The sequence below is a fragment of the Strix aluco genome, chromosome 22, assembly GCF_031877795.1.
Source record: "Strix aluco isolate bStrAlu1 chromosome 22, bStrAlu1.hap1, whole genome shotgun sequence".
NCBI lineage: Eukaryota > Metazoa > Chordata > Aves > Strigiformes > Strigidae > Strix > Strix aluco.
In genome coordinates this window covers 9,276,262-9,288,269 of record NC_133952.1, presented here as the reverse complement: position 1 = coordinate 9,288,269, position 12,008 = coordinate 9,276,262, and the positions used below count along the sequence as shown (strand labels likewise).

General features: G+C 50.6%; 1 protein-coding gene across 15 annotated transcripts in view; it reads right to left on the bottom strand.

The window, feature by feature from the left end:
• ZBTB40 (zinc finger and BTB domain containing 40) overlaps positions 1–10,985 on the bottom strand; it is a 43,188-nt gene extending 32,203 nt beyond the window's left edge. For 12 of the 15 annotated variants that reach the window (XR_012626146.1, XR_012626148.1, XR_012626145.1 and 9 more), the window contains exons 1-4: positions 10,872–10,962; positions 6,029–6,191; positions 2,428–3,215; positions 1,671–1,804 (exon numbers count right to left, since the gene is read on the bottom strand). Coding sequence is in view for 12 of the 15 variants with exons in the window: in XM_074848421.1 (XP_074704522.1) it covers positions 1,671–1,804; positions 2,428–3,154 (861 nt within the window). In the remaining 3 variants the exon portion in view is untranslated. Of the gene's footprint in view, positions 1–1,670; positions 1,805–2,427; positions 3,216–3,396; positions 3,673–6,028; positions 6,192–7,970; positions 8,083–10,871 lie in introns of those variants that run through there. The other 3 variants (XM_074848422.1, XM_074848423.1, XM_074848424.1) reach the window with 3 other exon arrangements.
• Positions 10,986–12,008: the final 1,023 nt, after the last annotated feature.

Genomic DNA, 12,008 nt, shown 5'->3' with positions numbered 1-12,008 from the left:
GCAGAGCACAAACGAGGCCACACGCCTGCCTGAGCACTCTGCAGGTGCGGTTCTGCCCCGTGACCGTGGAGGCAGCACAAGCGGGCAAGGGAAGGCATGCCAGCACGGGTGATGCCTGCTGGCACGAGTGCATGGAGCTGCCAAATCCTTTCTGGCAGTGCTCATCCACATCACCCAGCACCCTCCCAAGCTCTGCTCCAATTGCCAAGGTGCAGAATAGGTAAAACCTTAAACCTGACCTATTTTTCTGATCAGGGCGACAAACAATCATACAAAAACCTAATCCTTCTTGGGGCACGCAGGCATGCTGAGAGCAACGCACTCACAGGTGCCTGTCAGCACAGTCAGGCTTGCTGCTACAAACACGAATTAGAACACACATCCCCCTCCTAAAGCCCTGTAGATGTTAAGTTCAACACCATCAGGAGGGTCAGCAGGTAAAAGAACATGAGCCTCCCTCCGCGAACATTCAAAGGCTCATCAAAAAAGAAACCTGCACTCCCCAACTCAAGGGAATTCTCCCTGCTGTCATACAGGTTTTTGTCTAATAAACAGGTTACCTTGGGTTTTTAAAAGCAGAATGCCACCACAGCCAGAATGTCCCATGTCTCATGGTCATAATGGTACTGGAGGGACCAAGTGACTCAAATCCAGACAGCTTCCCAGCCAGCAAACACATGGGAACCTACAGAGCACCGCAGCCCCCCGACCCAGGGAATAGCATTTCTTGGCTTCAAAGGCTCAGCTAACCACAGAGCCACTGAAGAGCCAGCCATAAAACAGTTGCATTCTCATTTTTACACACACAGAAAAGGTACACAGGGCGGTTCATGCACCCTGGTATGAAAAACGCTCAATCAGAAACACCCAGATGAGGAGAGCAAGTCCAGTTCCACCCTCACTCCGTAGTGCCACAGCTTTTTTCCCAGACCCTGCGATCGCGCAGCAGTGTGCAGCCAGCATGAGTGCCCACATGGACCCACCGCAATCATTTCCAAGTTCCGCATCCTCCTGCACCACGGCCACACCAATACGGACATAACCTGCTGTTTCTGTGGTGGCTTCCAGCTGGTGTGTACAGCTGGTACCAGGCTACCATTGTTCAGAGCCCAGAGTATCCTTCAGCATTAACCAAGCACCAGACTCAAATATCCCCTCTGACAGTAACTCCAGCACCATTCACCAACGACAACTGCTTTTAAAGTGGCACAACACCAGCAGAAGTGCCACAGGGTGGCACCCGTAGCCCTCCCGTAACGCTCCCCACGAGCGGGCTGCCATACACAGAGCCGAGCAGATGCTCCACAGCAAGCCCTCGCTGAGGGCTCGGGAAGTCTATTTTGGGATCTCATATGTCAGTCATCTACAAGTCGATACAGTTCCCAAAGCAAATGCCATAAACAGAAGAGAAATCAGCGCTGGAGCTCTCCTACAACACAATGTCTTCAGGGTAGGACATACACTTCTTTACCTACACGCATGAGCAGCTTGCTCTCACAGATGCTTCTCTCCAGGGTATTGTTCAGGTGAGCACGTGTTGCCCTTCAAACAACCAGGCACCAGCGCCCCAGTTGCCCATGAAATGATTTCCTAAACAGGGCACAAACTATTCCAGCCTTCAGCAGGGTGAAGAAAAAATCTGTATCATTGACCCAAGTAAACACACCTACCTCCTTTTGAGAGGCATCAATTTCTCTGCACTCTTCTAGTCTTTTCAGCACAGCTCGGGCATCAGAAAGGGCCTCAGAGAAAACACTTTCATATCGAAGAAAGAAATGCAGTTTACAGCTTTTGCTCTCTGCTTCTGTGTGAGAAACAAGATGAGTTATTTGCTAATTGAAGGGATTCACAGAAAGCCTGATGTGATTGAAAGGCATCAGTTTGTAACCAGCACATTGGCTATAATAGGGAAACTGTGACTCACAAATCCCTTCTAAAGATATCACGCAGCCTGGAGGGAAAACCAACAGTTTATTTAACACCAGTTATAAATGGAACATTTATTTTAAACCCAGTACAGCCTCTGTTTTCCTCCCATGCTGAACAGGAGTTTAAAGGATAAGGTAGCATTAGCAGGCAACTCTGTTCACTTACTGTGATAAAGATTGCCTTATCAACCTCATGTCCTGCACTAATGCAGATCCCACTGTACGTCAGATGCAATCAGGTGCACAGGTAAGAAAAGTTTTGCTCACTACAGCTCTGGTAAAGTGGTGAGCATGAAGCAACTGCAAAGGCCAAAGGAGAGTATTGCAAGGTGCCAAAGAAAGTCCCTGCAGAAAAACTGTACATCTTGGTGCTGCTGCCAACCCAGGGCAAACTAAAAAGAACAAACACAAAAGGAAAAGATCCCCCATAACAGGAAAACGTGAGTCAACGTGGTTGCAAATAAGAGGCAATGCTGTGCCCAGACCTGTGAAGTCTCACCTAAATCCCTCACTCCTTTCTCCTCTGGAGGCTCAGCAAGCTCCTCTTCCGCACAGCCACCCTGCTCATCACGGGCAGGCTGGTCAGGACGAGAGCCTGAATCCTCCTGGAGGGATCTGGAGTCACTCGACATCGCGTCCTGGCGAACCCAGGTGTGATTCACAGTAAGTTCCTGGCCAGGAGGAGAAACATCTGCTTCTATTTCTGCTTCTACAGCACCAGGAAAAGGGGAAACTCTCCGAGGGAGGATAATATCTGTTTCTCCTTCACCAGGTTTTTCAGACTGGGGCAGGTTATTAGCTTCAGCACGGTTTCCAGATGAGTCTGCTGCCTGGCTGGAGACTTCTCTCACTACCTGGCCCTGAGTAGAACAGCTGATGAGGTCCCTGAGGAGGTTTTTGCAACTAACAGCCACATCAAACATCTGCAGACTATCTGCCACGGAGATAACTTTGGTGAAATTGTGTTTCCCCAGTGGGAGTTTGCCACTGTATATCATCTCCAGCAAGAGTGCAAACTCCTCAGGGGTCACCACAGAAGCGTCGATGGAGATGGTGTCTGTGCTGTCCAACAGGGATTTAAAAAGCAGGCTGGCAGCAGCCAAAACCACCTTGTGTGCTCTAAAATGAACATTCCCAATGAAGATGGTGCAATCGCAGAACTGCTTCTCTTTGCAGAGAGCGTACAGCTGCTGCAGCAGCTGCTTGCTGTAACTGGGAAGCTCCATGGCACCAGGGTCTACTGGCCTCCTCTTGGTATGGTCTCCACACCGCTTTCACAAAGCCCAGCTAGTGAAAAAAAATAAAGGATCCTGTTAGCACTTTGCTCAGATAGTAGCCAGACAGAAAGAAAGAGTAAGCAAAAATTACTTTTCAGTTTACACCTCCTAGTAGTTTACTATGCCGCAGTTCAGTGGTTACAGCAAGAGGCCCCATTCTGAACTCACACTCCCCAAATTCAGCAACTTACCCTAGAGGAGCTGGAGAGTCTAGACACTGTTCAAATACAAGTACTTCACAAAGAGCTGAGGAATGAGTAGTGAGTCCCAGGAGCTACAAGAAGGGAGAAGCGACTCCCTGATGTGCCTCCTGCCACAGAGCTCAAGGAGGTGTGAATGCTCTTGAGATCAGGCACTGCAGTGCCAGGCTCTCCCTGCCTCCAGAAGCCAGAGCTGATACTGAATTCAGAAGCTGGTTTCTGAAAGGGCAGGTGGGGAAGCAGCGCAGGAAGACCTCTTCAGACCACCTACCAAACAGAGGAGAATCTGAGCTGTTGGTTTTGACCTGCGAAGCACTAAGTGGTTTGGGACCAGTTCATTTTCTCCCCACATCACTGCTAAGATCAGCAGAGGCACACGAGCATTAGACAGAGGCCTGCTTGCAGCCCAGGGCCTTCAGCACCTCCCTTCTCAGCACACCACGGTCCTAACTCATCAATTTACAAGTCTTTACCCCCAAGCTGTAATTTCTTGCTGAAGTCCACAGCCCTAATCCCATCTACCAGAGCCTCACTTTTACTTTTCTCCCCACCCCACTGCAGGAGTGAGAATAGATAGGACATCTGCCAACAGAATTTTTATCAGCGGGATATCTGGAGTTTTTATGTAAGCTAGACAAGATAAAGATGTTACTGCCTTGTCTACACACTAGGATGCCTAACACTGGTCCTGGCAATGATGCTGAAACAAAACAGCGTGAGCGCTAGGGGAAGAGCACCTGGATGGACACGATTTACATGACCTTCAACTGCTTAACATCTTCACACTCAGCTTCCTACTCTCTTGTAGAGAACAGGAGTAATATTGCCTGTCATCAGGGCATGAGCTTTAATGAGCCAATGCTCATACACCGACTTGAGGCACTGCCTCACACAAAAGCAGGCTCGGAGCAACTCCCAGCTTACACCAAATTGCAAGTTGCAAGCAGACACTGGGTGCAGGTTGAGCTGGCATCTCGCCTCGCTCCCACAAGGCACCAACCTCTCTGGAGTTCAGACTTTGTGGGAAGCGGGACATCCTGCCCACAGGCAGGCAGGACTCCAGCTGTCCTTCTGCATGGCACTGCCTGCGGTGGCTGTGGGAAGACAGGAGGGAGCCAAGAGACATCACTTCATACCAAAACTACAGACGGCTGAGCAACTGGTTGGTGGATACCACCTATGCAGGAGAGCTCTCCTGCTCAGCCAAGAGCTCTCCCATGCTTTAAAGATGAAGTACTATGTAACTTGCTTTTCAATCAGCAGGATAAGATCACAGATGGTTTTGACATCACCTCAAAGCAGAGGTGTCATGCTCCCCATCTGAATACCTTTGAAGCAAGAACACAGGGTAGGGGGGGTCCTTTTATGGAGGGCAAGGAAACCTAAGTAGCTGTGTGGCAGTTTGACCTTGGCTAAATGCCAGGTACCCACCAAGTCGCTCTATCACTTCCCCCCCTTCCCCCTTTTCTCTCAACAGGGCAAAGAGGGGAAAGAAAATAAGATAGGAAAAAAAAAAAAAACAACAAAACAACCAACCCTTGTGGGTAAAACAAAAGCAGCTTTAATATAAGCAAAGCGAAGCCAGACCCAGTACGAGCTGCTGATACCCCACCCTCCAGCCTCCCAGGAACTAGAGCTTCTCTGGGCACATCGCTGCCAAAGGCTGGCTGGTCTGCAGCTCACCTCTGCTATTGCGCAAGTACCAGAGCTCCCCCCTCACCCGTGCACAGGGCTGGCCACCTGCACTTCCACCCTCTTAAACACCCAGGCTCTGTTATCCTCCCACGCTGTTGTAAACCACGAGCAACCAAGCTGCCATCAGTGGAGTTGCTGCTGGTCGTGGGAGAAGAGAGAGACACGTTTCTTTTGCCAGGCTCAACGTAATAGCAGTTTCAGTCCACCCACTCCTTCCCTGCAGCTGAAGGACTTCCAGTATCTGAGATTAAATTGGGTCTGCTGGTTAAATAATAATAGCTGTGGCTCTTCCTACAAAAGGGCAAGAAGGAAGAAGCATTGATGTCCTGGAAGAGATGTGTGCTCACTTTGCCATGAATAGCCTTCTGCATAAAACCTATTGCTTCTATCATGGCAAGCTGGAAGAAGCAGCAGCACCGTCTGCTCCCTCTATTCCTGGCAAGAATATAGAAGACATATTTGCCCATGACAGCTCAAAACAGTAAAGCTCTAAGCAGCCTAGCAGCACGTCCCTTTTATTACAGCAACTCAGAGCACTGGAAAATGTGTCCTGAGCAATTAGATCAGCCATATTTGTTTCAATACATTTTACTTCTTTAATTATGGGGACCCAAAGATCCAGTACTGCCAAGGAGAACAGACATTTTTTAATGAGGGGTGATGGCCAAGACCATCCTCAAGGCAATTGCCCCCTACTTAGAACACGCTTCAGGGTTTTATTCAAAGCTTACGGCCAGAAGGGATCACCACCAGCAATCTGATTTCTCATCCGTCACTGCCTCCTAGATTTCCGGACTCAGTAACTTGGGTTTGGCTAAAGCTTCTCCTCCAGCAAGGTTCCCAGTCATGATAAGAACTGCTTTTTAGGGGGAGGAGCCTCCACCACCATAGTTATTCTAACTGTTAAATTACAGGTCTTGTTTCTTACCCGAATTTTTCTGGCTTCATTTCCCAGTCATCTTTGAGACAGCTTTTGGGAGATTTGGCTGGAGGACTGAGCTGAACTGAGAATCTCTCTGAGAGCAGGTGACTAATACTTCAGCAGCAATGAGTGCTTACAGAGCACGAGCCATCTGCCTCTGCGAGCACCACTGGTAAGAAAAAAACAGTTACTTTTTCAGCTTAAAGCTGCTTCTCCACACCCTCTTTGGAGCCAGGATCACTGGGGTTTTTTATGAATTTCAAACTTAAGGTAAGTGGGCTGCTTCTGGGGTCTCTGACACCTGAGAAACAGCAGCACTGCCCTATGACAGAATACCATCTCACTTGAGTCAGAAGGGGGGACAGAGGAGACAGATATTTGCTCAGCTTAGCTACTCTCCAGATGGGCTTTGCAAAAGAAGAATGAATCTTTTGAGAAACATCAAAGGACATCTTAAGCCTCGTCCCGCCAGCTTCTCAGGGAGAACACCAAGGTGGCTTAGGAGTTTTCATTCCACTGACTTCCAGTGAGACTGCAGAGTCAATCAATTTGAGTCACATTTTCAAAAGTGTCTAATATTCCCAAGGCTCTGCTCAACCACATGTTGATAAATGTCCTCCTGTTCATCCTTAAGCAGCAGTTATCATCTGGGACTGCTCTCAGGTCACCCACTTCAGCAAAGAAGCCCCTTCTTCTCAACCTCCCAAGTACAGGAGGTCCAGAACAGGTCTGCACCAAACGTTACCCTCCACCATCCAGTTACAGCTCTTTCCTCCTTTCCCCAGGTATTTCTGTCCCATACACCTCCACAGTTCAAGAGGATCATGTCTTTTTCTTTAAGCTACATTAGAATAGGAAAATGATATGTTGATAGCAACAACGCTTCTTCACAGAGGAGGAGGAAACAGGAATACCCAATTCTACCTACATGACTGAATGGGAGTTTCCAAATTAAATTACTTCATTATTCACACAATTACTTCAAACCAGATTCAACGGATTCAAAAGCCATCCACATCACTAGGTTCATCAAAAGATAACTGTAATTTAGGACTGAGCACTTTAGCAGTTAGAGCCTACAGAGATAGGTGCTCCAAAGATGCCCAGATGACACCATCCCTCCCTTAGAGTCACGAGGCTGCCGCAGTACCTCACATCATCAGAAACTCCATCACAAGGCACAGAGCAAATTTTAATGCCACCATGGCCTTAGCAAAAGGATTCTGTATAACTCTCATTGTCATAATTAAGGGCTTTTACAAGGTGCTGGTCAACACACCTGCTGGCATTAATAAAATAACACCAAAAGCTACTTCCTGCATTGATTAGTAGCATCTCAGTGGCCAGTTGAAGATGTGTTCCATGCCTGAAATTCTTCTTTGGGATGCACATGGAGCAGGCTTTTCTTAGCTTTCAAAAAAAATTTTAAAAAACCCCAACAACTATTGCTGCCCTGCCAAGAAATTAAACAATACCATCACACGGCTTTCTAAAAGCACAAACCCACAGCCTTGTGCTCCCTCTGCTGACAGCACCGCGCAGTGCAATGCACAGACGGGTAATAAAACTTACTAAAAGCAACCTGCATTCGCGGTGCAAAAGTAGAAGACAGCAATTCCTACACAAGCTCTAAAAAGCTAAAATAAAGCAGGCAGAAAGAACTAACGTGGACAGAAAGCGTTAAGCAAAATGGAAGAATCCAACTTCTCTGTCTCAAGTAAATGCCACTTCTGTTAGAGCTGACTGGAGGGTCTCAGAGGAGCAGCCCAACAACCCGCCTGTTCCCTGCACTCTCCGCTTTCTGCTCACAGGAGCTACAATCCAAAGTGGCCATTGCAGTTAGCGCAGGGCCCAGCCCACGAAGGCTCCCTGCCCTTGTGAGAGGAGCTCACACCATCACTGCCCGTTTTGCACTTACTCAAAGGCTCATTTCACAAGACTCACGTACATCAGTAGATGCAGCCGGACAGAAAGCTGAGATTTGTTCTCTCCTGTTCCTTGGACCTGCAGTCCCTCGGGTGCAATAACAGCCTCCAAGCTATGGGCAACTTTCTGTTTTTAGCTCTGAGGAGTTAAGGACAGTGACAGCCTTAAATCAGAATCTGAATACTTTTTGTGTGTGTTTACTAGTTTCCTGTTTTCTTGTTACTAAGATGATGACCTTACAAAGAGGGTTATTGCAAAGCCAGAAAATCATGTGCTGCAATTCAATTTTCGTACCTCTCCCACCAAAAGTAATTCAGTCTTTGAAGTGTTGAAGGAGGCTGAGGGGTCATTACCTTTCTCTGGGGTGCTCCAAAGAGCCAGAGCAAGCAGCTCTCCCAGAAGATAATGTAAAATCCAGTACAAGGAGCCAGGGCACACCAATTTGTTTTTCAATCTATTTTATTTCAGTTCAGAGCATCAGTGCAGACAGATAACAGAGGAAAATAAGCAACACTTTGACTAAATGCAGTGCTCCACAGTCTCCAAAGGCAGCAGAATATACCGCTCAAAAAACATGCAACACTTTGGCTATCTCTTCTCCACTGATGCTCTGAATGGAAATATAATAGACTGAAAAACGAATAGGTATGCTCCAACTCTTAACAGCACGTTTTCCATTACTCTTCTAAGCGAGGACTGCTGTCTATCCCTCCTGGAATAGGGCTGTCCCAACAAAAAGATGAAATCATGCAGTGGAAAACCAGCATAAACCCAAAGCAACAGCCAAAGTTTGCTCCAGTCGCTGCTCATCCACGTCTCATTTCACCCAACAGTGAAAGTGGTATTTGTATTTTACAGGTTCCCATAACATCCTCAAAAAACAAAAGTTGGACATCTGAACTCCGGTTTGTCAGGTAGGTTTACATCAGAGAAGACTGCATGTTGTCATTTATTAGTGGTTTAAAAAAAAGAAACCACACTGCTTTGACCAGTTTTTTCAATCCGTTTCGCTGTCAGCAGAAATGCAGAAGACATTTGTTCCTGCACCTACGACCAGACAAGGCACAATGCACCTGTAAGGTGCCTTGATTAAAGGCTTCTTCAAGCACACAGGGTTAAAAAAAAAAGTTTTAAAATGACACTTCTCAAGTGTGGTCAGCCCAAAATGGGGACTGGTTCCCTCAGACTTGTTAGTAAACTACAAAGAATTACCCTGAATTTATTGAGACAGTCAGACTGGAGGGACTTGGACTTCCACCACTGTCACCTCCTGCTTTAGGCCAGCAGAGAGGCACCACCAGAGCCCCGAAACTCCATTAAAGCAAAAGGACCTACAACAACTCTTCAAATGTGTGTGCAGCTGCTTTAAAACACAGACAGAGAAGGATGCTGCAATGTAAAAGCCTAACAGCATTTACCCCAGGAAGCCAACTCTATCTCCTGGAAAACTTCTGTAACTGCTGAGCTACAGTCTGGGCAACAACAGGCGCATTTTCAGCACCTTCTTTAAGGGGTATGTCATGACAGTTAACTCAAAATATACTGGAAAGAGAGATGAAACAAGAGCAAACAAGCTGGCCACAGAGGGTGGGGTGGTCAGCCGGGAGAGGACCTCTGTTCTGGTCCGTACTCCAACAGGCTATTCCTGTACCACCCAATCCTCGTACCGGGGTGCGAAACCCAAATTCCTCCTCAAAGGCAGGACACTTGGTCCATCTTAACCAAAACCCTGCAGAATCATGCTCCCTTATGACTTCATGGGCCAATAAACCAGGTGTGCCAGCCTTCCTTTCCACCATAGAAGAAATTACCCCTGAGACTCGCCTACAAACCTGTCCCTCTCTGGGGAGGAGGTGGGTTTTATTGAGCAGGACCCACCATGGCACATTCCCGTAACACATCAACCAGCAAACAGGCTGCTACAGAAAGGGGCAGCCCTGCTCCTCCCTTCTCCCAGCTCCTCTGCAGCAGCTCTGTCGAGCTGGTGATCACACAAGGAACTGGATCAGAGTGCTGATTTCTCTGCTTAGTGCAAAAAACCTATTTATTTGTCTCTTGATGAGCCAGTCTTCTAACTGATCATCTCAATGAACAGACATGAGTAGTGGTCCAAAGCAAAGGAGCGGAATCTGTAGCAAAAAAGGCATGGAAGAGCAAGGTAATTCCCTTCCCTGTCTAAAATGTTTTCTAGAAGGTTCACAACTTCTGCCCAAGCAGGGGACACCACCCAAAGAGCCCCTAAAGCACATCTAGTGACAAACTCTTTGGGGGTTAGTAGTACCCAGCTGGCAGGCTCTGACTCACTGCTAAAGCCAAAATTCTGGTGGAAGCGTCTTTGATTTTCAGCGTAGGTTACAAAAGGAAAGACTCCTGCCATGTTTTCCACAGCAGCGATGCAGTGAACCAGCTCCCTTCGGCAGAAGGGACACATGCAGTGTTTTAAATGAGAGGGACGACAGTCCTTCAATTTTCTGCCCCCCCCCGTGGAGCACCTATCAAGCACACCTCGTTTTAATACAGCACTCCCGTGGGGGATCCACCTCCCGGCCAGGCTGTAAGCGAGGGCAGCCCGCAGGCTCCCTTCAACCTCCTCGCCCGCCTGCGAAGGCTTCGCGGGAGCCGGCCCCTCCCTGCTCCCGTTCCCCTGCCCCCCGGGACGAGGCAAACCGCCCCACTCCCGGCGCGGGCCCAGCGGGGCCCCCCCGCGCGGGTTTGGCACCGATGTGGGGAAGCGAGGCCGGCCCCCGGCGGGGGAGGCCGGAGCTGGGGACAGCCCGGCGGGGATGGAAGGGAGAGGGGGAGCTGCCCGCTGAGACCCTCCGGGGAGCCGCAGCGGACGGGCCGAGCGAGGCGGGTCGGGCCCGGCCGCCCCCTCAGCGCGGCCCCCGGCCCGGCCCGGCCGGCGCCCCGTCGCCATGGTTACCTTTATTGGGAGCGGCGCGGCGGACACGACGCGCGGCGGCAGCAGCCGCCACCGCGGGAACAATAAAGCTTCAACAACAGCCGCCCCACCCCCCTCCGCGGCGCTGGGCCGCGCGCCGCCATCTTGAGGCGGCAGCGGGCCGGCTCCCGCGGCACGTGACGAAGGGGTGGGGGGGGGCAGGAGCGCGAGCGGCTGGCGGCTGCTGGGCATGCGCAGTTCCCGCGCGCGCGGCCCCTCCCCCCCCGCCACTGCTCACGGGGCCGCCCAGAGGGAGCGAGTGGCCATGGCCGCCGCGGCGGCTGCTCCCGCCCCGCCTCCCCCGCGCCCGGCTGCCTCAGGCGCCCTCGGAGTCCCCTCGGTTCATAGACCATCACCCTCCTGGGGTAGAGCCGGGGCGCGTTTCCTGAGGAGGGCGGGGGTGGCTGCGGGGGGCCAGTCGGGCTGAGGCGGGGGGGTCTCCGGTGAGAGCGAACTCTGCTTGTGGATCACCTGCCCTTAGGCTGGGCCAGGGGGAGGAAAGATCTGGGCCGTGCTGGCCTTCCAGAGCCAAGATGATGGGATTTGGAGGCGCTGGCTGTGGGAGCGGGGCAGCTCAGAGGGACACAGTCCTGGCAGTGGGTCCCGATCATCCTTCTGCCCCCTCAGCCGTTTGCCCAGCTGCTAGCCCTTGGTTTCGCAACACACCGCTGGCATGGCTGCCTGCTCCCTCCTGGCAGCCATCTCAATATTGTAGTGGTCACCTACACCTTCCCTAGCCACCCCGAGGGCAGCCTCGCCAGCCAGCCTGCAGCCCAGCGCACAGCCCCGCCACAGGCTGGGGAGGCCACCTGGGTCACCAGGTCTGGAAAGTGAGTTGGGGGGGTTGCTGGTAATCCTGCAGGGACCCCCTGGGTCTGTGGCTGTCTCCTGGAAAAACAAGGGCAATGGAGCCGGCAGGTACTGAGGGCCATGCTTTTGAAGGTCCTGTGTACGTATGCTGTGCATTAGCCTGCGTACAGCAGGACGAGGGGTAGGAGCAGGCTGTCCTCCCTGAGCCTGCGCGCAGGCAGCCTGCTCTTGGGGCAGAGCAATAAGACCCCAATTTGTATTTCTGTACAGACACGCACTGGCGTAGCAGGAGTGCTCCTTGTTCCTCCC